The sequence below is a fragment of the Mirounga angustirostris genome, unplaced genomic scaffold (genome assembly GCF_029215605.1).
Source record: "Mirounga angustirostris isolate CCGP_5_RB_7025 unplaced genomic scaffold, mMirAng1.0.hap1 SCAF_4, whole genome shotgun sequence".
Taxonomy (NCBI): domain Eukaryota; kingdom Metazoa; phylum Chordata; class Mammalia; order Carnivora; family Phocidae; genus Mirounga; species Mirounga angustirostris.
The window spans coordinates 36097555-36121222 of NW_026991712.1; the positions used below are offsets into that span (position 1 = coordinate 36097555).

At 44.6% G+C, this 23668-nt stretch overlaps 1 protein-coding gene across 1 annotated transcript in view; it reads left to right on the plus strand.

Moving 5' to 3' along the window:
• Positions 1-313: 313 nt before the first annotated feature.
• Positions 314-23668, plus strand: part of SNX31 (sorting nexin 31) — a 58430-nt gene continuing 35075 nt past the window's right edge. Inside the window, exons 1-5 of the mRNA XM_045895584.3 lie at positions 314-488; positions 600-674; positions 10396-10510; positions 13986-14050; positions 21590-21700. Of these exons, the coding sequence (XP_045751540.1) occupies positions 423-488; positions 600-674; positions 10396-10510; positions 13986-14050; positions 21590-21700 (432 nt within the window). The 5' untranslated portion in view covers positions 314-422. The remainder of the gene's footprint in view (positions 489-599; positions 675-10395; positions 10511-13985; positions 14051-21589; positions 21701-23668) is intronic.

The following is a 23668-nucleotide window of genomic DNA, read 5'->3' on the forward strand; positions in this document are numbered from 1 at the left end:
CTGGAGCAACCATTTTAAACTTTGGGGGATTCTGATGAAAATCCGGAGAAAACCTAGGACCGTCTCCCCAGAATTCTATCTCCCCCGCACCTACGCACGCACGACTTTCCCGCCAAGGAGCCGGGAGAAGTCCACACCCAGGGTGAAACCCCCGCCCGGCCCCTGGGAGCCCGGCTCCCCGCAGGCGCCGGCACCCCGCCGCTCGGCCAGAGCTGGGCGGGGCTCGGGGGCGGCGTGGCCCGGGGCCGGCCCCCCCTTCGACGCCCGGGGCGGCGTCGCCAGCCCCCCCACCCCCCGCCGCCACCGCCCCGGGGCCCCGAGACCGGGCCCGCGCTGCTGCAGAGCCGGGACTCGCGGACTGACGCGCCGCCGCCGCCGCGGCTCGGCTTGCCAAGCGCTGTTCCCGGGCCGCCGCTGGAGCCATGAAGATGCACTTCTGTATCCCGGTGTCCCAGCAGCGGCTGGACCCGCTGGGGGGCCGCTACGTGGTGCGCCGGGGGCCGGGGTCCGACTGGGCTGGGGGAAGGTCGGTGACCTGGCGGGGCGGGGGCTCACCTGCTCGCTCAGCTAATCGGGGACGGTCTTTCTCTGTGTTGCAGCTGTACTCCGTGTACCTGGACGGCTACCTCTTCTGCAGGGTGCGCTACAGCCGACTGCATCGTTGGAACGAACAGGTGAGCAGGTTCGAGGCACGTGAGTGCGCCCCAAGACACCGGACTTTTTGAGGACTCCAAGCTCCTAATCGGCAATTTGGTATTGCTTGGCATACCGCTCCTTGTATATAGGTTGCCGCTCCTAACCATCTACAGCTGGGAGATGAGGGGATAGGCTCAGGTCATTCTCCCAACCCCTTTCCAGCCCAGTGATCCCCCCCACCCCGCCCAGCAGCCCCACCTGGCAGGGTGCTCCATTTCAGTTTCAGCTGTCCCCCAGGACAATGCCCCCATTCAAAATGAGCATACTCAGTCTAGACCAAGGTGCCTTAGGAATCTTGTACGCAGGTGTTTAATCTCCTCTCCCCCAGAGTTTCTTAGACTGACTTTTTAAAAAAGGTGTGTTTATTTTTGTTTTCAAATTCGTGTATTTATAGGCTTCAAGTACTGGCAGGCTGGAAACCCAGGAAGCAGATGACTTATCAGGACAGGAGGCCATTTCCCACTGTAGTTTCTCACTCTGATGTCGTGGTAGCATTTTCTTTGGGAGGCAGCCTGATTTATTAACCTGCTCTAATGGGTTTTATTGTCCTAATAAGGAAGTGTTGCAGGTCTTCAAATTGGGTTGGAGAAGTAAAAGAAAGTTTGGAAATAAACTTCACCCTCCCTCTACCTCCACGCATAGTGTTTTCTTTTTAATTAAATTTTTTTTTTTAGATTATATACCCTGATTTTAAAGAGAATATACCTAAAATTAGAAAGAAAGGGGAGCCTGGTTGGCTCAGTGGGAAGAGCATGTGACTCTCGATCTCAGGGTTCTGAGTTTGAGCCCCAGGTTGGGTGCAGAGATTACTTAAATAAATAAAACTCAAAACAAAACCAAGAAACAGACAAACTTGCCCAGGCAACAGCTATTAACATTTTTAGGAGAATCCTTCCAGGCAATCTGGGTTTCTAGTGAGTAGATATACCTTCTGTTGAAGGACAGCTCTTAATTTCATTTTTTTTTTTCTACTATTGCAAACATTACAGTGAGCCTTCTTGCTCGTATCAGGGGGCATTGGAAAAGTCCATTTTCAAGATATGATTACGTTTCTTTGGAGTCAACAAAAAACAGGTGTAATGTGCTTGTTATCTTGTAATATGCTTGTAATTTGTGTGGTCCTCTCTGAATTGCTAGCACCTGCTGCAGTTGTCCCAGAAGGTTCTCGGGAATGATGGTGGGCAGACTCAGTGAGGAAGGCATGGATTCAGACTTGTGCAAGATGAGAAGCTACTTGTGACCAAAACCTGTCTGGGGATTTGAGAGGACTGCTGAGGTTGGCAGATGGAGATCTTAAGGGAAGAGAAAGTATAGGTGTATTAGGTATTTGGAGGAGGAAGTTGAAGTATCATCTCCCCCACTAATCTGTCTTCTCTAACGTGAGGTGGAATTGGGGAGGTTGCCATTCACAACATGAAAAGCAGGAGACAGCAGTGGGGAGCAGGGGGGTGTGGAATTGACTAACCACTTCCTGGCTGGTCACCTTACCTCTTCTCTGACCTTCAGTTTTTTCATCAAAAATAATAAATAGGTGGTTATAGGTGTCCACTTTCCAGGGTACTTGGGAAGAGTAGGGGCCAGTTTCCGCCAGAACCTCGGACGTGGTACATGCTCAGTAAACCTTTGCTGACTGATTTAAGATTTTTATTTATTTGTCAGAGAGAGAGCGTGCACGCACAAGCAGGGGGAGCTGCAGGCAGAGGGGAAGCATTTCTTTGGGAGGCAGCCTGATTTATTTTAAATTAATTATGCAATTATTTAAATTAATAATGCAAATAGCCACCTAAGCTCAGCCTCCAGCTGAGCAAGGAGCCCAATACACGGCTCCATCCCAGGACCCCAGGATCATGACCTGAGCCGAAGGCAGATACTTAACCAACTGAGCCAGCCAGGCGTTCCCCCCCCCGCCTTTTTTTAAGATTTATTTATTTGAGGGAGAAAGGTGCGCCCATGATGGGAGGGGCAGAGGGAGAGAATCTCAAGCAGACTCCCCACTGAACGTGGAGCCTAACATGGGGCTCAATCTCAGGACCCATGAGAACATGACCTGAGCCAAAACCAAGAGTCAATGATTAACTGACTGAGCCACCCAGACACCCCACTGCAGTGGACTCTTAAATATTGAATTGCCACAGCCTGGTGCCCAATGTGGGGTAGAGAGTAGATATTAATTAATACTTCATATTTGTCCCAAGTTTTTCAAAATCCAAAAGTGGAGATTTCTTTATCCAGTTTCCAACTACCTTACACCTTGCACTTAGCATTTTTCCTCTTTCAGTAGGAACAACTTCATTTTAAAGAAACTATTTAGAACTTAGGTGGCTATTTGCATTATTAATTTAAAACAACAACAAGCAGTTACTGTGCCTTAAGGTTGGTGCCAAGAGCTTTACATGTAATAGCATGTTTAGTTTTTACAGCAGTTCTATGAGCTAGGATTATAATTAGCCCCATTTAACAGATGAGAAAACTGAGGCACAGCTTGCTCATAATCAAACTGCTGGTAAGTATTGGAGCCAAGATTTGATCTCCAGAAACTGCTGTGACCCATTACATTTTGTGGTTTCTTACTAAAGTCAACAAAATAAATTGTATCAGTAAGACAATTGGGTCCTGAAATAACAAGGTTTTACTCTATTTTGGAATAACATGAAAATTCCCAATTTTAGGTGTTCAATGTGGTGAATTTTGGTAAATGTATACAATACTACCACCATAATCAAGATAAAGAAAAGTTTTGCACTCTAAAATTCCCTTGTCCCCTTTGCCCTTGATCCTCTCCCTCCACTTCTCACCCCAGGCAACCAAGATCTGCTTTCTGTCTGAGTTCCAAGCACAGGATTTAATTCAGACTGCCCAGCAAGCCTCTGTGGGGTCAGCAATACACTCATCATCATGACTCCCGTTTTGTATGTAGTCTGAGTAAGGTTGCCAGATTTAGCAAATAAAAACACACGCTCCGCAGTTAAATGTGAATTTCTGATCAACAACAAAGAAATTTTTAGATAAGTAGTTCCATGCAGTATTTGGGACATACTTAACCAGGCATCCTTTATTTTGTCTGGCAACCCTGAGTCTGAGAAAGTTTGGGGGATGTCTTTCAGGCACTTCTCAGCTAGATCTTATTCTTCCTCTTCCACTGAAGATCTGAAAATGGCTCAGAATTCTTAATCTGATTTAATACAAAGCACTATAAAAAGGGAAACAATAAAAGGCCCCATCTGTGTGTGCATTTGAGTATATTTCCTAGGAAGTTCTGCATCCTGATAGAATAAAAATGTCGTCTTATAGAATTAACTGCTTTATTTACTTAAGAAATATTTACTAAATTCCTATTAGATGGTATGCACTGTGGTATATTCTGTGCAGATGGCACTTCAGCACATGTGATTTTTTTTTTTAATTTTATTTGAGAGAGAGAGTGTGTGTGTGAGAGAGAGCACAAGCAGGGGGCAGCGGCAGAGGGAGAAGCAGGCTTCCTGCTGAGCAGGGAGCCCGATGGCGGGACTCGGTCCCAGGACCCTGAGATCATGACCTGAGCCGAAGGCAGACACTTAACGACTGAGCCACCCAGTCGCCTCAGCACATATGATTTTTGACTTTTAAGTATTGGATTTCTATTTTGTATATTGGATAACTTTGAGATTGAGGAAGGGCACCTGCCCAGGCGAGGTGGCCCCTGCTCTTTCTCTGCCCAGCTGCGTGGAGGCTAATGCATCTAAGACTGCCCCTGGGGAACTGAACCTGGCTGTTTTTCAAGATGTCCGTTGTGACTTGTGCCCTCTGAAGTCATCGCCTGCAGCCCTGTCCCATGGTGAGGTTCCTTCCAGGTCTGGCAGCTTGCCCCTCTGCTGTTGAGGGCTGTTCATCTCTCTGCCATGTGAACTGCCTGACCTGACTTCTCTCTGCGCCTTTGGCTAAATAAAACCAGTTTGATTTATGCTCCACTCTTGCCTACACCACCTTCCTCTAAGGGATTTAAAGAGACCTTCGAAGGAAACATTTAACTAGCTCATTTTGACCAAGTGTTAAAGATGAGGCCATCCTGTGTAAGCGACACTGGACTCTATGAAAAGGATGCCCGCCCCTTTGCAAACATTCTGCCAGTATCAGATATGGCAATGGGCGCAAGCCATAGAATCTTGCGAAGGATCCTTCCATGGTGATGGAAATGCTGTGTGAGCCCATATGTGCTGGTTTAGTCTTCGCCACTGCAGATGCTAACCCAGCCTAGCTCCTTCCCCTCTTTCCCTACCTCAGATTCTCTGTATTAGACTGGCCCATTCATTACCTCTGTCTACCTCACTTCCCTCTCCTGGGAAGACCCCTGCTTTCTGGCCCACTGGTCAGGGACCAGCCCTTTCTCAAGACCCATCTCAAGCCTCACCTCCTCTGGGAAGTCCTCCCTGATTGCATGAGATGCCTTTCTCTGATTCCTGTGTCACTTCGTGTTTAGACCTTGTCATGTTCCTCCTTTTGTGTATATATTTTCTTTCCCTTGGTCATTTAGTTACACAAGCCAAATATTTAAATGAAGGAATGAATGAAGGCTGTAGGCATAATATACCCAGCATGGAATCCTTCTTTAGTAGATGCTCAATAGAGATTTGGTGGAGGAGAAGGAAGGGAAATGAGGGAGAGAAGGGAAAAGTAATGAAAATCTGCCACTTATTAGCTTATGGGACCTTGGTTAAAGTCACTTCATCTCCCCGAGCTTCAGGTTACTGTGATTATCGTGTAACTTTGATGTGAAGGTGGCAGGATGACATGTTAATGGTGATGATGATCATCTACCTCACAGGGCTATTTTGAGGAACAAACAGAATAATATACAAGCTCCAGGCTAATGTTATTTGGTGCCAGATGCCACAGTCTGGATTGCTTTGAGCTGTGGCCCTTTATCTGGTAAATCTGGGGTTTTGATTCGAAGGGGCCTTGGAGAGGTGGAATGGATAAGTCAACATTAGAAAGGACACCATTTGTGTCTGTAATTCCACTTGTCCTGGGCCACCACTTTGGGATAAGTATGGGGGGCCGGGAGGGCATAAGGCGGGGAAGGAGATGATATTTTCCATTGGCCAGTGAAGTTCTCTTCATGTTAAAAGGCAGAACTCTATGATGGAGAAATCAGTGCAGGGGATTGTGCTGGGATTAAAAACATGTATTATCTAAACAGGGTCTTTCAAAAACCAACCAAAACCCCAAACAAAACATCTCATAATAAACAAAAGAGGTATATTTTCCTTTGGAGAACTTTGAACAATTTTTTGGAAGTCTTTGGGCTAAACTCTAATACCAGGTAATTCTTACTATGCTGTTGGTTTTAATAGCTAAACTGTGTTGCTGAGACCAGTAACAAAGGTTATATTTTGATGAGTTGAAGAACTTGGGGAGTCAATGATTGATGTTTGGCAGACCTAACTACTCAGTTTATTATATGTTTATCTTCCCGCTTAAACCAGTATTAGAGAGGGGAGGGGAAATATTCCTTGAGAAGTCAGCTCAGGTTGTAAAACCTGCTGGGAGAGTTTGGGCTGTGTTGGGTAATAGAACCTTAAGCCTTGGTGACTTTTCCCCCCAGCTCTTGGCCTTATGGTAGGGGCTTCCCCAAGATGCTCTCCTGCCCACGGAAAACCCAGATGGCTTAAGGATGCTGTGATTCAAACCAATTTGGGAGCATCTTCGACATTTATGAACGCATGCCTAGGAAGACAATTGCATTTTAAAGATCACTTAATCCATTAATCAAGAAATAGTCACATGCAAAGAAGACAATTTTCTGCTCCTAGTTCATGGAATTAACAGAGATGGGGTACATAAATCCCAGGTTGTTTGAGCAGCCTTGCCTGGTTTGATGCTAGAAACCTGATTTCTGGCTAGTTTCCTTTCTCCTATTTTATTTTATTTTATTTTATTTTATTTTATTTTATTTTATTTTAAACTGGGGTGACTTTGGGCAGTGTTTAGCATAACAGGAAAATTGCCTTGACTTAAAAAAAATTGTTGCTATAATATTTTATACTACCAGATTTAAAGGAGGAAAGCTTGCAAACTTTGATGGCTATGGGGGTCAGGCAGGTAATTGAAATGAGAGGCGTGGGCCAGGTGAGAGGCAATGGGGACTGGTGGAAATTGCTTAGGCCTCCTCTAAAGGGGATGATTATCTGAAGAATATGAACGCAGTGATTCCAGAACCTCTGATTTTTCAAGAAGCCAGAACATCAGGTTTGTTTGTTTGTTTTTTTTAATGAGCTTTATTTTTGTGGACCAGTTTTAGATTTACAGAATAATTGCAAAGATAGTACAGAGAGTTCCCATATATCCCCGCACCCAGTTTGCCCTGTTGTTTTCCATTAGTAGGGAACATTTACCATTAATGAACCAATATTAATACATTATGATGAACTATAGACCACAATTCAGTTATATTTCTTTAGTGTTAACCTAATGTCCAATTGCTGCCCCAGAATCCCATCTAGGACACCACATTACATTTAGTTGTCGGCTTACTCTCCTCTTGACTGTCAATTTCACAGACTTTTCTTGTTTTTAATGACCTTTTCGAGGTGCACGAGTCAGTTATTTTGTGAGATGTCCCTCTGTTAGAATCAGACGTTTTTCACATGGCCAGGCTGGGGTTATGGAAGACCACAGAGGTCCCTGTTGTTCTAATCATATCACAGGAAGAGCACCTACCATCAACATGACTTAACCACTGTTGATGCCTTGATCACCTGGCTAACGCTGTGTTTGTCAGGTTTCAGCACTGTGGAGTTACTCTTCTTCCTCCTTTTCCAAAGTGTACCCTTTGGAAGGCAGTCACTATGTGCAGTCCACACTTAAAGAGTGGAGATTAATGCTCCATCTCCTCATGGGATGAGTATCTACAGAAATTATTCAGGATTCTTCACGGATTTGTCTCTTCTGTCCTCTGTATTTTTTCAGTAATTGATAGCTGCATAGGCTCCTGGATAGTTATTTTATACTTTGGGTTATACTTCAATACTGCTTTATTCTGCTATTTTACCTGTTCCAGCTTCTGCCCATGGAAACTCCTTCAAGTTTGCTCCTGTAACTCTTGCACATGTGCCCGTCGTTGTTGTTTCGAGCACTTTCTTGTTTTCTGGTGCTACAAGATGCCCCAGATGCCTCTTCTATATCTCCTGCTTCAGTTCTAAAAAATCAACTATGTTCTTCATGGAGCCCTGGTTGCTTTAGTTGGGGAATGGTTAAGAGAAACCAAGATCTCAGACTAGGTATGTTCGTTGCTACTATCGTGTTGTTGCTTCGAGGCCCTCTCAGCTGACAGAGCAAGGAAATATGTGTATACACATATCTATAACTCTCTTTATATGTAACCATCTGTATCTATGTTAAGCTAAACATGAGTTCATACCAAGATCTCCAACTATCATCCACCACCACATGGATCATTCCAGCCTACTGCCCTTGCTTATCCGAAAACTCTCACTTCAGGAATGAAAAACCTGACTCCCATCAACTGCCATCCATTTACTTCATGTATCTCACCTACAGGCAGGCATTTACTAACCTTTCTAGATCTTAGACCAATGCTGTCCAATAGAACTTTCTGTGCTGATGGAAATGCTCTGTTTGCTTTGTCCAATTCAGTAGCAACTTGCCACGAATACTGTTGAGTATTTGAAATGTGGCTAGTACAACTGAGGAACTGAATTTTAAATTTTATTTCATTTTAATTGATTTAAGTAGTCACAGGTGGCTAGTGGACATCATGTTGAATGGCTCAGCTCTTGGCCATTGCAAAGATATTGACTTTCCCTTGAGTGAGATAGGAAGCCATGAAGGATTTTGAGCAGGGCAATGGATTGATCTAGCTTACCTTTTTAGAATGTTACCTTAGATGCTGTATTAAGAATAAACTGAAGGGGGTCAAGGGCAGAAGCAGAAAGATCTGTTGTAAAGCTGTTGCAGTAATGGGGCAAAGAGAGGACAGTGGTTTGGACCAGGGTGATGGCAGTGGGGGTGGAGAGAATTGGTAAATTTTTTGTTTTTTGTTTTTTTAATTTATTTATTTGAAAGAGAGAGAGGGAGAGACAGAGAATATGAGCAGGGGGAGGAGGCAGAGGGAGAAGGGGAAGCAGACCCCCCACTGAACAGGGACCCCGATGTGGGGCTCGATCCCAGGACCCTGGGATCATGACCTGAGCCGAAGGCAGATGCTTAACCGACTGAGCCACGCAGGCGTCCTGAGAACTGGTAAGATTCTTGATGTATTTTAAAGCTAGGGCCTATGCATTGTAAATATTCACCAGATACACACTGTTTGTGACAAAGTCCACTAGGAATTAAAATTTCTACCTCTTTGTTTCTCTTAAATCTGTTTTCATTTTCTTTAAGCCACTGACTATGCAATAGTAAGAGTTTTAGTCCTTCTGCAGAGGTACCATGTTAAAACCTGATTTCTGGCTAGTTTCCTTTCTCCTATTTTATTTTATTTTATTTTATTTAGATTTACTTATTTCAGAGAGGGTGGGGAAGGACAGAGAGAATGAGAGAGAATTTCCAGCAGGCTGAGCGTGGAACCTGACGTGGGGCTCCATGTCAGGGGCTCTGACCCTGAGATCATGACCTGAGTCAAGAGTCAGAGGCTTAACCAACTGAGCCACCCAGGCGCCCTTCCTTTCTCTTATTTTAAAGAGAATGATGCCGTGCCTTATCTTCAAGCTGCTACTGTAAGTGTAGGGCTAGCTACACTTCATTCTTCATTCTTCAACTGTAGGGCATGGCTTCCTTCGAGGAAGGAAGATGCACTTTTGATTATCAAAATTTAAAACATATTTTTGATACATCCACTATTTAGCTTGCATAAAAATAATTGCCACCTTGGTCTTGGATCAATATTTGGGTGAGTAGGAGGGTGGGAAGGGCCTCACTGGGTTGCTACTGGGATCACATGTCAGCCTTACAGGAATTTTATAAGCCAGCACTGTCCAATAGAAATATAATGTGAGCCACTTATATAAGTTAAATTTTTCTGGTAGCCCGACTAAAAAGCATAAAAAGAAACAGGTAAAATTAATTTTAATATACTTTATTTAATCTAGTATACCTAAAATATTACCATTTCAACATATAATCAATATAAGGAGTTATTAGTGAAATATTTTACTTTTTTTTTTCTTTGTACTAAGTTTGGGAGTCTGGAGTGTATTTTATACTGATGGCATATCTCAAGTCAGACTAACCATATTCCCAGGGCCCATTAGTACTGGCCAGGGGATACCATATCAGATCGCATGCTGTAAGCATCTGTTATGTTCAGACTTGGTGGAGGTGGGGTGGGGAATTAAATTCCTAACTATGCTCATCGTTATCACAGATACTATTGGAGAATGAGTTAAAGAAACACTGTATGGCATGAGTGGTGGGCAGTCTTACAAAAACAAATGAAAAATTAAAAGGTATCCCAAATCTACCAAACTCAGACTGGAGAGGTCAGTCTGTAGTATGTCTAATAGTATCTTCAGAAACCTATCCTGAAATAAACTCCTTCCTAAGAAAATCAAATCATCCCCTTTTCCTCCTTTTGGCCACCAGGAAGGGTTAATTTTAAATTAAGTACTAGAATGAGACTTGCCCTAAGAGGAGGCTTTGGTGTCTCATCAACCTTGAATTGGAGGTTCTTTGCCTTAACTGTGTGTTTTCTGGATCTTTCAGCTGAGGCGGGTCTTTGGAAATTGCCTGCCACCTTTTCCACCAAAGTATTATCTTGCAATGACCACATCCATGGCTGATGAGAGGAGGGACCAGTTGGAACAATATTTGCAGAATGGTATGTATTTGGACTTTATTTTTACAGATTTATTGAGATACAGATCATATACTGTAAAATTCACACATTTAAAATGTGCAGTTCAGGGCACCTGAGTGGCTCAGTCAGTTAAGCATCTGCCTTCGACTCAGGTCATGATCCCAGGGTCCTGGGATCGAGCCCCATGTCCAGCTCCCTGCTCAGCGGGGACCCTTCTTCTGCCCCGCCCCCCATTCTCTCTCTCTCAGATAAATAAATAAAATCTTTTTTAAAAAGTTGTACAATTGAATGGTCTTTAGTATATTTACAGAATTGTGCAACCATCCACCATAATCTGAGAACATTTTTGTCACCCCAAAAAGAAACCTTATACCTATTATCAATCACTCCTTATTCCTCACCCCCACATGCCTCTATCACCCCCTATACTAATTTCTGTCTTAATAGATTTGCTAGTTCTGAACATTTTATATAAATGGAAACATACAAAATATGGCCTTTCTATTTGGGGTTTTTTGTTTGTTTGTTTTTTAAAGATTTTATTTATTCATTTGAGAGAGAATGAGATAGAGAGAGCATGAGAGGGGGGAGGGTCAGAAGGAGAAGCAGACTCCCCGCTGAGCAGGGAGCCCGATGCGGGACTTGATCCCGGGACTCCAGGATCATGACCTGAGCCGAAGGCAGTCACTTAACCAACTGAGCCACCCAGGTGCCCTGTATTTGGTTTTAAAAATACTCTGTTTTCACATTTGCCTTTGGGTGCTGTATGTTGGCTTTGATTGTAAAAGTCAAAGACCTATTACCTGGATTGAGACCAAAATGGAGGGCTGAGATGAACTGTTTTCCTGAAAGCTCTCAGGAAATATCAGAGTTGCATTTCCATCTCTGTCCAACAACCAGGGAGCCTCAGAGGTCTGCTCTGACCCTAATGAGGCTTGCAGTACCCTGGTCCTTGGCCCTTGCCTGCATCCTGCAAATGCTGTGCACCGCAAGGGGGTTTCTCAGAAAGGGGGTTGGGGAGAAGTAGCAAAATTGGCATTCAAGTATTGAAAAGGGGAAATAGTATATACACAAAATATTTGAAAAGTAGATCCTGTCCGAAGAGTATAAAATGAAAGGTACATTCCCTTCCAGCCCAGCCCCCACCCCCTTAGGCCTCTAGAAGTAAACACTATGACTTAGGTATTCCTTGGAAGCAATTTTTGTGTCTGCTGGTGTGTATGCACATCCCTGTTTGTTAAACACAGGTTGGAATGTACTCTATATACTTTTCGGTACCTGATTCTTAAAAACTTTATTCTGAAAGAATTTCTGACTTACAAAAAGGTGCAGAAATAATGCAAAGAATTTCTGTATAGTCTTCACCCAGATTTCCCAAATGCTAACATTTTATATTTGCTTTATCATCCTCTCAATTTCAGGGTATGCGTGTGTGTATTATATATAATGTTTTGAGAGGCCTTTGTTACATACACAAGCCACTTTCCCCTTAAGTACTTCTGTGTGTATTCCCTAAGATCAAGGACATTCTCTTCTACAACCACACTATAGTTATCAAAATCAGGCAATTAACACTGATAAAATAATGTTATCTAATCTAGAGACCTTTTTCAAACTACACCAACTATCCCACCAATACCCTTCATAGCACAAGAAAAAAATGTGTTTTTCTTCTGTAAGTTGATTTTTCCCTCTTAAAAATCTATATTTTATAGACCATTCTAGATCAGCAATTACAGACTTACTTCATTACTCTCATGGTGGCACTTGTTTCCTTAAAAAAGATAGTAAATAAAAATTCTAGAAGTCCTCTATTTCCCATTTGTCTTTTGTAATGGAGAATATACCTCTTTTAGACCTGTTAAATAAGCCTTTTCAAACTCAAAATGTAATATCTGTTGAATTTTTCTTCTCTCTTGGTTTGATTTCTCATGTCTTAGGGAAATACTCCTTTAACTGCTGGCCTCTCCACAAATGATCACAGTGCCTAAGGGGTTGCTTTTCCAGGCCTGGCCTTTGTGCACATCATGGGGATATCTCCTGCATCCTCCTCTGGCAAGGCAGAGCAAGGAGACAGTGTGACTTAAGACATGGGCTCTAGAGTCAGACCCAGAGTCAAATCCTAGGTTTGCACTTCACTGGCTGTATGACCTTGGGCAAAACATTTACCTTCTCTGAGCTTCAGTGTCTATTTGTAAAATAGAGATAATATTTATCCCAGGGTTTGTTGTGAAGATTAAATGAAGTAAAATAGACAAAGTGCTTAGCATTGTACCTGGTTCTTAACAGTTGCACAGTAAATACTAATTGATTGAACACTTTTTTCAACAGCTTTCCCCATCTCCAAGAATCCAAGCTAACAATTATAATGTTAATTTGCATATCCACCACATAGATTCCAGAAAATAAGACAAGGGCTCCCCACCCCCCAAAATCATCTCCCTTAAAAAAGAGGGAATACCTTTTATAAAAAGTTTCTCATAATAGGGAGACTTTTTTCATTACTTTCTTTTGAAAAATGTTGCATTGTTGGGAAAGATACAACTTGAAATGACTTCAGTCAGTGCTAGTTTTGAATGCTGGTAGAAGTTACAGTGAGGCAGTCAACTGAATTGGCAACAAAAAAAGAAGGGAAGGGAAGGGAAGAAGGAAAAAGCGAGGTAAGGAAGGAGGGAGGGAGGGAAGGAAGGAAAGAGAAACAGAAAAAAGAAAGAGAAAGGAGAGAAAGAGAGAAAGAAGGAAGGAAGGAAAAGGCTTGGTGGGGATGGGAGTGAAGGGAAAGAGAAAGACATTTGCTACAGATTTAGTAAGTACGTAAGTTTGGCTAGAGTGCGGGGTCCAGAAGAGGCGTTACAGGCAGGAGGGTAAGAAATGAGAAAGCAGGCTGGAGAGCACCTCCTACAGGAGTTTAGACTTCTCAGGGGAAAGCTTCTGCCCTTCTGCTCTGGCCACAGCACCTGAATATTGGTATCTGAGCTTTAAAAAATCAAGAGGGAAATACTCTTATAGGTATAGAAGAATAGAAAACTTTAAATCTCTCTGACAGCCTTACAATCACTTCTCTGGGGATAACCTCTTGAGAGCTCCTATTAAGAGAGGTACTCTCAATCAGGGTTTCTTGGTTGATTTCAGATTTTCAAATTAAGAAATGTCTTGCCAAAGTGGGAGTCCAGGTCCAAGTTTTAAGATCTTTTGCTTTTTCACATTAACTTCATCATCATCCTGGTAGGGGAGCAAGCTGGATATTGAGCGATATGGGGATGTGTGAATAAAGTGAGACTCCTGGGACTGATATGATAGGTTCACGTTGCTGTCAAGGCTGCCTGGAGGAGGCAAGCTTTGTGGATTTTCATGTATCTGCTAGGTCATATCTCCATTGCCCAAGGAGGCAGGGGTGCACTGGCAAGGCCTTCAGGGCTCCCTGGAGGACAGAGCAATTTAACAGAGAAGTCAACCCAGCCCCATGCTAACCTGGCTCACCATCCATATTTTTCAGTAACCATGGACCCAGACATGCTGAGAAGTGATGTCTTCATTGACTTTCTAAAACTTGTACAGCTGGTAAGCATGCTCTTCTTTACTAAGATCATTATTTTGCTGCTGAACATGTCTCTTAGTTACCATGTGTGTGTTTCTGGCCATCGACCCCACATTGGGTAAAATATATTCATTTGGAGTAATTGGAGGATGGTTCCTATTTCAGTTGTTTTTTGTTTGTTTGTTTTGGGTTTTTTTGGAGGTTTAGATTCTAGATGGAAAAGAAGCATGTCACTTGACCTTTGAACTTAAGTAAGCAGATACCTTTTAAATCCTGTAGCCTAAGCATTGTACATCTCAAAACTGGCCATGAGAAAGAGAACCTTTCATCATTAAGGGCCTTCACAACAATTTGGGAATCTTCCTTCTGTAGATGGGATCCAGTGTGCCACAGTGAAGACATCAAGACAGCAGGAAGAGCTGGGCCAACTCTTACTTGTATCTTCTCTGCTCCTAACTCTGTTGTAAATGGATCACAGAGAAAATTCAGTCTGAACAGAATGACATAGAGCAACTCCCTTTCCTTTGTTGGTCTACAGAACCACTGGCCACTTGCCTGTAGAGGTTGGAAGTTTGCCACGTAGGCTTGGTTAGCACACCACTCATTCTCGTTGTACATGGGGGAACATTTTTATGCCTACAAGTATGTTCTTGACTGAATGGAAAGCTTTGCGAAGATTGAAGTCATAAGAGTAACGTGATATTATTGAACTGGATCCCTAGCTAGGGGAGGAATGATACTTTGATGGGATTTGTAAAAAATGGAAGCAAATTTCATTTATTCCGTGGGTCAACCATGTTGGTATAGTAACTGGTCCATTCAACCTGAGAAATGACCCTCAAGTCTCCCACTGTGTCACCGTTCATATTTTCACATATACTTGATGGCTCAAAAAATACATACTTTCTTTGAAAAGATTGTTGTCATAAAATTCAAACAGCACAAAAGGGCATATGATCCCACCACCGACCTCCAGCACGCCTCTTCAGAGACAGCTGTTTCCATTTAATGTGTGTTCTTTCTACATGTTTCTGTGCATTTGCATGCATTTGTATGTATGCATATCCTTTCTGTTTTACAAATAAACACATACTCCATGCACTTACTGAAACTTGTTTTTTAAAATTCTGCATCTTGCCAGTCCTTCTACATCAGTCCCCAGAGGTACATTTGGCCTCAGTTCTATCATCTTTTTTGTGTGCATTATGACTTTTGCTTTCAGTGCTTTTTAAAAACCATTCATGGGGCATCAGTGTTTTGGAGCTTTGTTTGAGTGTCTTTTCTTCTGATAATCTGAAAGATTTTTGCCTGGTTTAATTCTGTTAGTGTTTGACCTTACCTTGCTTACTCTGATGAGATTTTCACTTTTGTAATGGCTTTATTTTTCTCTTCCGTGTCTTCCGTCAACTTTGTCAGCTTACTTTTCTACCTTTTTATTATCATACCTCTTTTTTGAGGCCTTCAGCTATTCTTTGAGTGGCATCTCCTTAGTGGCATGGTGTGGGGAATATATTTTTTACCCCTAGTTGGTCACGATTCCTCCCCCACTTCCACGCAGGAGTTTTACTGGGGGCGCTTACTCTTTCTTCTCAGGCAATCACTCAGCTTTGGAAAGGGCTGTGCTTTGTGAGCAGCTGATACGGAGTGTTGAGGAGGAGCTGGGGTTGAGTCATTTGAATCTGTCCATTGTACTCCTGGATCTTACCTCTTGTTTCTGAGCACTTCCTCTGACATTCTGCCTGGAGGCCCGAGCAGTGTGTCCAGCCGAGAATCCATAGCCACGGGTGCAGACAGCATGATCTAGCATTTTAAACCCTCTTACCGACTAAGTAGTCTCAGGACTGGCTTAGTGGTTTAGAGTGCAAGTGAGATGACCCAGGTTTAAATTTTGGCGGCCTGACTTCTAATTTGTACGGTTTGGGGCAATTTACTTAGCCTCTTTGTATCTCAGTTTCCCCAGCTGTAGAATAGGGAGAATCGCTCCTGCCTCACAGGGTTGTTTTGAGGATTAAGTAAGCCTTCAATAGCTCTTAAAGCACTTAAATATCATCTGGCAAACTTAACACTTAGGAAGTACTTGCTACCATTAAGACCAGTCCTTTCTTCTCTTCCCAACCATGTTAAGAGATTGCTTTCTGCAAAGATGATGTGTCTGCACATTTTTTTGTGTGTGAGCTCCCCTGCCACAGACAAAAATGGGTACATTTAAAATGGGTCGGCAGTTGTCCACCCAGATATACTAGTCCCTGGGGATTAACTGCTTGAAGACGGCTTCCTTGTAACTTGAGTTCCCTGGCACCTCGATACCTCTGCTTCTCTCCTCCCTGACCAGGTCCGATTTTCACTGCCCTTGGAGGCCCCCTCTGAAAACCCAGTAGTGGTTCAGGCTCGGGACAATTTTCAGCTTCCTCAAGGATGATTTTCCTTCCAGTTGTTTTCTGTCTGTCTCCAAAAGGAGAGCAGGACAGAGGTACCTTTGCTTCCAAAGATGTTTATAAAGGAGGTTGATGATTTTGAAAAAGGAGTTTAAGTCAGGAAGGTGGTCCTGTGCTCACTGCATCCCTGTCCTGCTTTATGCTGTCCTTTATCATTCATACATTGAACAAATACGTAGTGAATGCCTGCCGAGAGCCAACACTGCTCTAGAGGTGGGGGGAGACACCAGGAAATAGCAATCAGTCCAGCTCATGGAGTTTACTGGCTTGTTGGGGAGATAGAAAAGTCACTGGGGGGCGCCTGGGTGGCTCAGTTGGTTAAGCGACTGCCTTCGGCTCAGGTCATGATCCTGGAGTCCCGGGATCGAGTCCCGCATCGGGCTCCCTGCTCGGCGGGGAGCCTGCTTCTCCCTCTGACCCTCCCCCCTCTCATGTGCTCTCTGTCTCTCATTCTCTCTCTCTCAAATAAATAAATAAAATCTTTAAAAAAAAAAAAAAAAGAAAAGTCACTGGGCATGGCACTAAATGTAATGAATACTGTGAGACGGGGCCGCGCACCGTGATGCAGGAGTGCGCGCCGGGAGACAGGGCCATGACCCAGAAGAAGGTTAGGGCTGTGTCGAGATTTCTGTCCTCTCAGCCATGGTGCAGCATATGTGGGCCCTGCCACTCCAGTGGCTTCGGGCCCACTTCCCCCAGTGTGAAGTACAAATACCGTTCTCTACGTGTGACCCATGAGAAGAGGGCCAGGAGACACTGCCATAGGATGAGTGTGTGTCTGGGGGACCTTCTAAAGGAAGTGACAACTGAGCTCGTATTGGAAGATTTCTGGGGTGGGCAGGGAGATCAGATCATACTCTAGCTTTTTCTTCCCGTTAGGGACAAAACAACAAACCACACAGTATCTGGCGTTCTGGAAGCCTCAGCACTGATACTAGTAAAAGGGAAGAAATAGCCACTTAGCACTGAGGGTGAGTCTACTCCAACTTCCAGGAGACCCTTCCCTGGCCACCTTGCAGGGCCAAAGCGATTTATTGGCGGTAAATAGATGCAGTCAATGCAGGAGAGCGTTGGCCCACCGAGCTTGCAGCCAGATTGCTAGTGCAGGGCGCACGGGAGCTGGGAGAACTGGAATGAGCGGTGGTGATATGTGGATTTGCCAGACTGTGAAAGGAGCCCCAGGAACAGGGATTGGGCGGGCAGTTTGCCCAGCTCAGTATTCTACAGACCTGCATATTTTCACCGCTTCTGGTAAGTGCTTGGTCCGCACTTGCCAAGTGATTATTGCTGTGTAATCCCATGCTCCCAGGCCTGGCTCTCCAAGCTCAGCAGTACAAGAGCATCTTCTCTCTGGGCAAGGACACAGGACGTGAGAAACCTGAATGCATGAAAGCTTTCTGGCCCCCTCCTGAGGAAAGCCTTTATCAAGGATGATCATATGCAAGTTGCAAAACCAAGAAGCGTTTCCCTCTACAGGGTGATTTAATCTGGGCGAGGCCTGGTTCTTTATGTGCACTCTCTCCTTTATCCCCCACAACTTGCTGAAGGAGGTGCCATTAGGATCTCTTTTTCAGGTGAAGTAACTTGTCCAAGGGCATATATCTCATACATGAAAGAGCTGGGATCTGAACCTAAGAAGCCTGGATCCAGAGCCCCTGTTCCATCGATGTTATGATGTATTTCTAGAGTGGTGGTAGCCCACCCAGCCCTGCTCCTAACCACGTCCCTCTTGTTTTGTGTGTCTAGACTCCCTTCACTTACTACATTCTATGTTTTTGCCCTGTGATCACCTTGGAGATAGATGGGTTTTTGAAAAGGCAAAATCAAAGTCTTTAAAGACTTTTTTAATGTTCTTGATTCTTAAACTGCAGTATTCTGTGGCGTTATGTGAACAACATATTTGAGAAAAAGAAGACTGAGAAGGTATCTGGAGTGGCTTTTGTGCACCTGGGAAGTTAGGGGCAACCTACTGACCTGGGAAGTTTAGTTCACTCTGGCTTTGTTTGGGGGATCTGAGAAGTGACTATTTTCCTCCCTTTCTCTTAAGAATGTTTATCACATACTTGTGTGATGAAACCTCCATTAAAATCCCCACACTGTGGGGTGCAAAGAGCTTTGGAGTTGGTGAACATGCCAAGATGCCGGCAGGGTGGTGTGCCCAGAGAGGGTATGGAAGCTCTGTGCCCCTTTCCACATGCCTTGCCCTAATGCATCTTTTCCATTTGGCTGTTTCTGGGTTGTGTCCATAATAAGTGGATTATGGTAGGTAAAAAGAGCTTTCCTGAGTTCCATGAGCCATTCTAGGAAATTACCAATCTTGAGGAGGGTGTCATGGGAACCCCCGATTTCTAGCTGGTTGTTCAGAAGTGTGGGAGGCCTGGACTTGTGATTGGCATCTGAAATTGGGGAGGGGCCATCTTGTGGGACTGAATCCTTAACCTGTGGGGTCTGTGCTCACTCCAGATAGATAGTATCAGAAGTGGTGTGAGTGGAGAAAAGCCGTGTTTTTCCTTATAGCATCCTGTGAGCAATGTTAAGGCCAGTGCTGGTGGTATAGTGGGGAGCATGGCTGCCTTCCATGAGCAAGGGAAGGACACTGGAGGGTTTTAAGCAAGGGGAGGACATTTTTAGGTTTGCATTTTAAAAATATTTCTTTGGCTGCTATGTGGAGAGTGCTCTGTAGTGGGGTAAGAATGGAAACCAGGAGGCCATTGCAGGAGTCTAGGGAGAGGAGATGTCAGTTGGGTCTAAGGTGCTGGTGGTGGAGACAAAGAGTGGATGGATTCAAGAGATGATAGTGTAAGATGTAAAATATGCACAACTCAGAACTTGATTGGATATGCATGTTGAAAATATCTTCCTGAATCTTCTCTTGAATCCTTTATTTCTTATCTGTTGGCGCTCATTCTAATCCAAGGTACATAACTTCCTCCTCATTCCTCATGCTAGCAATAACAAAACAATCTAACCACCAGTTGGGTGTTTGCAGTGAGTACCATTTCAAGTTCCACACGTTGCATCCTTGAGTCTTGTCCACAGCCCTATGAGGTGGGCACTATTACCATCCTTATTTTAGAGCTGAAGGAATGAGGAATACAGGGGACAAGTAACCTCTCCAGGTTTGCAGAAGGTCCCATGTGGTGAGTGCGGGAGCTGGCCTTGGAACCCTTTTCCTCACATGGTTCAGCCCAGTCCCTTGGTACCTCCAAGGGGATTGTTGCAGCTAACCTCTGAGTTCTACCCCCTGCCCCCCACCCCACCTTCTCTTCCCACCCATTTTTGCCACACTACCAGACAGATCTTTCTGTAACGCTGTTTCCATCCTTCTGCTTCCTTTTGCCTTTTTAATGAAATCCTCAAGTGTCTGATTTCAGGGCCCTCTATAATCTGACCCACTCTGCCAATCCAACCTGCTTTCTCACTTTTGCAGAAGAATTTGATAAAGGTATGTATTTATATCATTTTTGCTGTTCATGTAATTTAGCTATCTTACCAGTCTACAATTTAGTTTGAGTTGAGAGTTGCACTGAAATAATATAAATGAATGCTAGGCTTTTCTTTAAAATCTGACCAAAAAATAATGGCATTCCTTTCATTCATTTTGAGTGTTTTTCCCCTGAGGTAAGAGATCTCTGTGATGATAGGCCCTGAAACTTGAAGAACCAACATCTAGGCAAAGATGTACCTAGAAAGGGACTATTTACAACAATTATTTTGGGGGAACCCATAGAAACTTAGTAATTGTACGTACATGGTGGGGAGGGGGTAGTTAAAATTTAAAGTCAAATCTTGCCCTTTGATAATAAAATTAGGAAAAATAAGCCTGTCAGTAATGTGATCGGCCTTTTGAGGTACCTGGATAATGCAATTGAGTTGTTGGATTCCCTCAGTTCCCTATGAAACCTGATCTGTTGTATCTGTGAATGTGGTGGGGGTGAGGAAAGGGGAGGTGTTGCCTGTTGAGGGGAAAGGTCCCAGTTGGTCAGCTCACCTGAGTCCAATTCTGTGATCTCCACACCATCTTAGGATTGGCCCTTTGGTTCTTCTCTTGCCCAGCCCGATACCAGGAAGGCAGTAACCTGGGCTGGGTGCACATTGTCTAGGCACCCCTGTATTACTAATATTCTAGCTTATATGGTAGGCTTAGAACACAGACAGTGATTTGAGTGACTCTTTTCTCAGTTTTCTCCAGGATGTATTACATACGCACTGGCATTCTAAATGCCTAGGAGAGAAGCGAACTCATTGCGTACAGTAGATGTTTTTGGTGCATTAGGGTTTAATCCTATCGTAGAACCTGGGAACAGAAAGGCTGCAACCTGAATCAGCCTCCCAGAGATGAGGCAGCCCTGTGGATTGACAGCATCCCACTTGGGAGGTGCTAAAAACAGCCTTCCCCCAGACACAGCTGCCCTGTGAGACTCAGCTGGGTGGCCACTGGCCATGCCTCCTCCGGGGGTCCCTCTCTCTGTGGTCACTGAGCACCAATTGCAGCTTTACGCTTTCCCAAACTCTGAAGGCCTTCCCAGTGTCTCTAGCATGTCCTTCACATTTTAGAACATTCCATCCAAGAACTTCACAGGCCCCCAGGTTTGCAGTCTCCTCTGGCACACACACATCCCCTTGCAGAATGCTTAAGTGCAAGCAAAGCAGGACTGAGCTGGGGGTGCTGGTCCTCAGCTGGACACTTACTCACCAGAGAGTGACGTGCTTCCTCATTCAGGCCTCATGGTTTGCCCACTTCAGATTTTTGCTATAGCAGAATCATAAATTATTTCAGATTATGGACTTTTAGGGATGCCTGGAAATACTCAAAATGAGAATTAAAATCTGAGATGCCCCAGGGTCACATGGATAGGTTTGGGTTTTTTTCCCCTAAAATGGATGCCTTATTGTTTATTTGGAAATTATTCAAGCTGCATGTCATTGCTTTGTCTTGGCCTCTCCACACGCCTCCTCATCCCACCCTGCCCCTCAAGACAACATCCCCCAAATTTCTGCAGTCAGCTCTGTGTGTTTCTGGATACTGTATGCCCCAAGGGTCCAGGTAGAGGACTGACTGTTCCTGCTCCGGGTGCCCCATTGAAGGGCACTGTGGGGCTCACTGGACTTTTCTTTTGCTTGCAGGACACATTTAACATCACTACCAAGACAGCCTCTCTGGATATATTTCTGCCAGATGGAAGGAATATTCCAGTCGAAATTCTAACATCAGATACTGCTGAAAGAGTCCTAGAGGTAAACTTTGTCTAAACTCAAGAACCAAATTTACGAATCATTCTGTTTGAAGGCAGGGACTAGGATAAGGTTACCTTCCAGAAGCTTCCTCCCTATCATTTTACTCTGGATGACATATCTGTTGAGATGCTGGGATTTTCTGGAAGATGGACCAAGGAATCTGAGCTACAGCCAATCCTCCAGAGCGTCTTTGGTTTTACTCTCCTTGTGGACATCAACTTCCCAGACATCTTTTAGGCCCTTCCTAAGGCTGCTGTCAGTCACCTGGGATTCAGCCAAGGATGTACCCTGGAAATACGCCAAGTGCTTTATTTTGGGATGCCTCATAGTTGGGAGCAGGAAAGGGAGTGGAGTCCAGATGAGTCTGAAATAGGCCATACCCAGGTAGGCTGGTGACAGGTTCTGTCAGAGTGACAAAGGAACTCTTAAAGGCTAAGAGTTGTCCCTCCTCCCCCACCCGGAAAACCCCTGAAGCCAACACCCTAGCAGGTCTAACTCTGGGTCCAGAGGGCCAGACCTGAATTCTAGTTGGTTTTGTGAAGAGTCTGAGGACAAGACCCAGAGACTATCCTCCCTGTCTTTAGATGGCGGCCGTTACCGGCTCTGTCCCCAGGGCCTTTTCTCCCTCCCCTGGCATCAAGGGGACACCAGCTTCTCACACCCAGACACTGTTCCCAGGTCCTTTTCCTTTGGAGGGTTTTAGTTCTAATCCTCCAGAGAAGTATGCGAGGGAAAATATAAAGTTATAAACAGGTGGATGTCAGAAAGTTTCTAGGACTTTCCCAAGGACAGGACATTCTTGTGCTGGGGACATGGTACCTGACACCTTCTGGGCAGGAAACAAGCCCTCCCTGTTGCATTCCCAGCCCTCGAGCCCACCTTCACCTGAAACCGTGGGGTGGGTGGACAGCCTCTCCCTACATCATGGCTCCTCATTCTAGCTTGGAGATTCAAGCCGGTCCATGCCCTCCTGGTCTCCAAAGAGCAGTTTTGTCCCCAGACTAGGAAATGTCCCTTCTCTAGGGTCTTGGCTCTGCCCAAGAGTGATCATTTTCGACCTTCCTTCCTATGAAAGTCACTGCACACAACCTTTTCTTGGCTTCTGTACAGCTGTCCTGGTTGAACGGGATCAGCAGCCACCTCATTGCCAAGGCTATCCATGGAGAAGCTACTCTAGGGCCCCCCTCCTTCACTACCCCCAACCCCCCAAATCCTACTGACCTTGGGTCCCAAGTCTCTCTCCTAATAATTCCCGTCTTCTCATTTTCTCCTCTCCAACCTCACACCCTTAGTTTGAATCCTCATTTCTCAGCTAGATTTCTATAGCATCTCCAAAACCAATCCCTGCTTCCAGCATTGCCAGTCTTCAATACTGACCTCCAGAATGACCTTTCTAAAAAGACACTTAATGCCTGAGGGGATTTATACAAAAAAAACCCCCAAACCTCTCAAATATAAAAGCACTGTTCCCTAAATTGCCCTCGTGGGACCTACACAGTGAGAGACTGACACATCAGTGAGGGGAGGAGGACAGTAATAGGAGGGCGGAGGCCGCAAACACAGAGACCTCCAGGGCCAGGCCCGTAACGCAGGGGTGCAGATGAGGGACGTGAGATAATTTGGGAATGGTGGGGCCCGTGGAGAACTGGAGAGCCCCTGCCCTGCCCGACAGCATCATTATTGACCTGTTTTCCACATACTGGGCTCACTGGCCTGATTAGACATACCTGCAGCTGAAGTTGGCTGCCCGGTGGGCGTCTGGGGTCTCCTCCCTGCTGGGGTTAGGGCAAGAGCTGAATAGTTGTGTGAGTTTGGGTAAGTTGCTTAACCTCTCAAGACAGTGTCTAAGTAGTTACAGAAATAGCTCATGTTCCATCAACAGTGGTGGTTATGGTTATTTCTCATTATAGGTATTATTATTGATGTCGGAGAGAGTGTTGAGCCAGTATTGAGTAGAGTAGTAAGTCT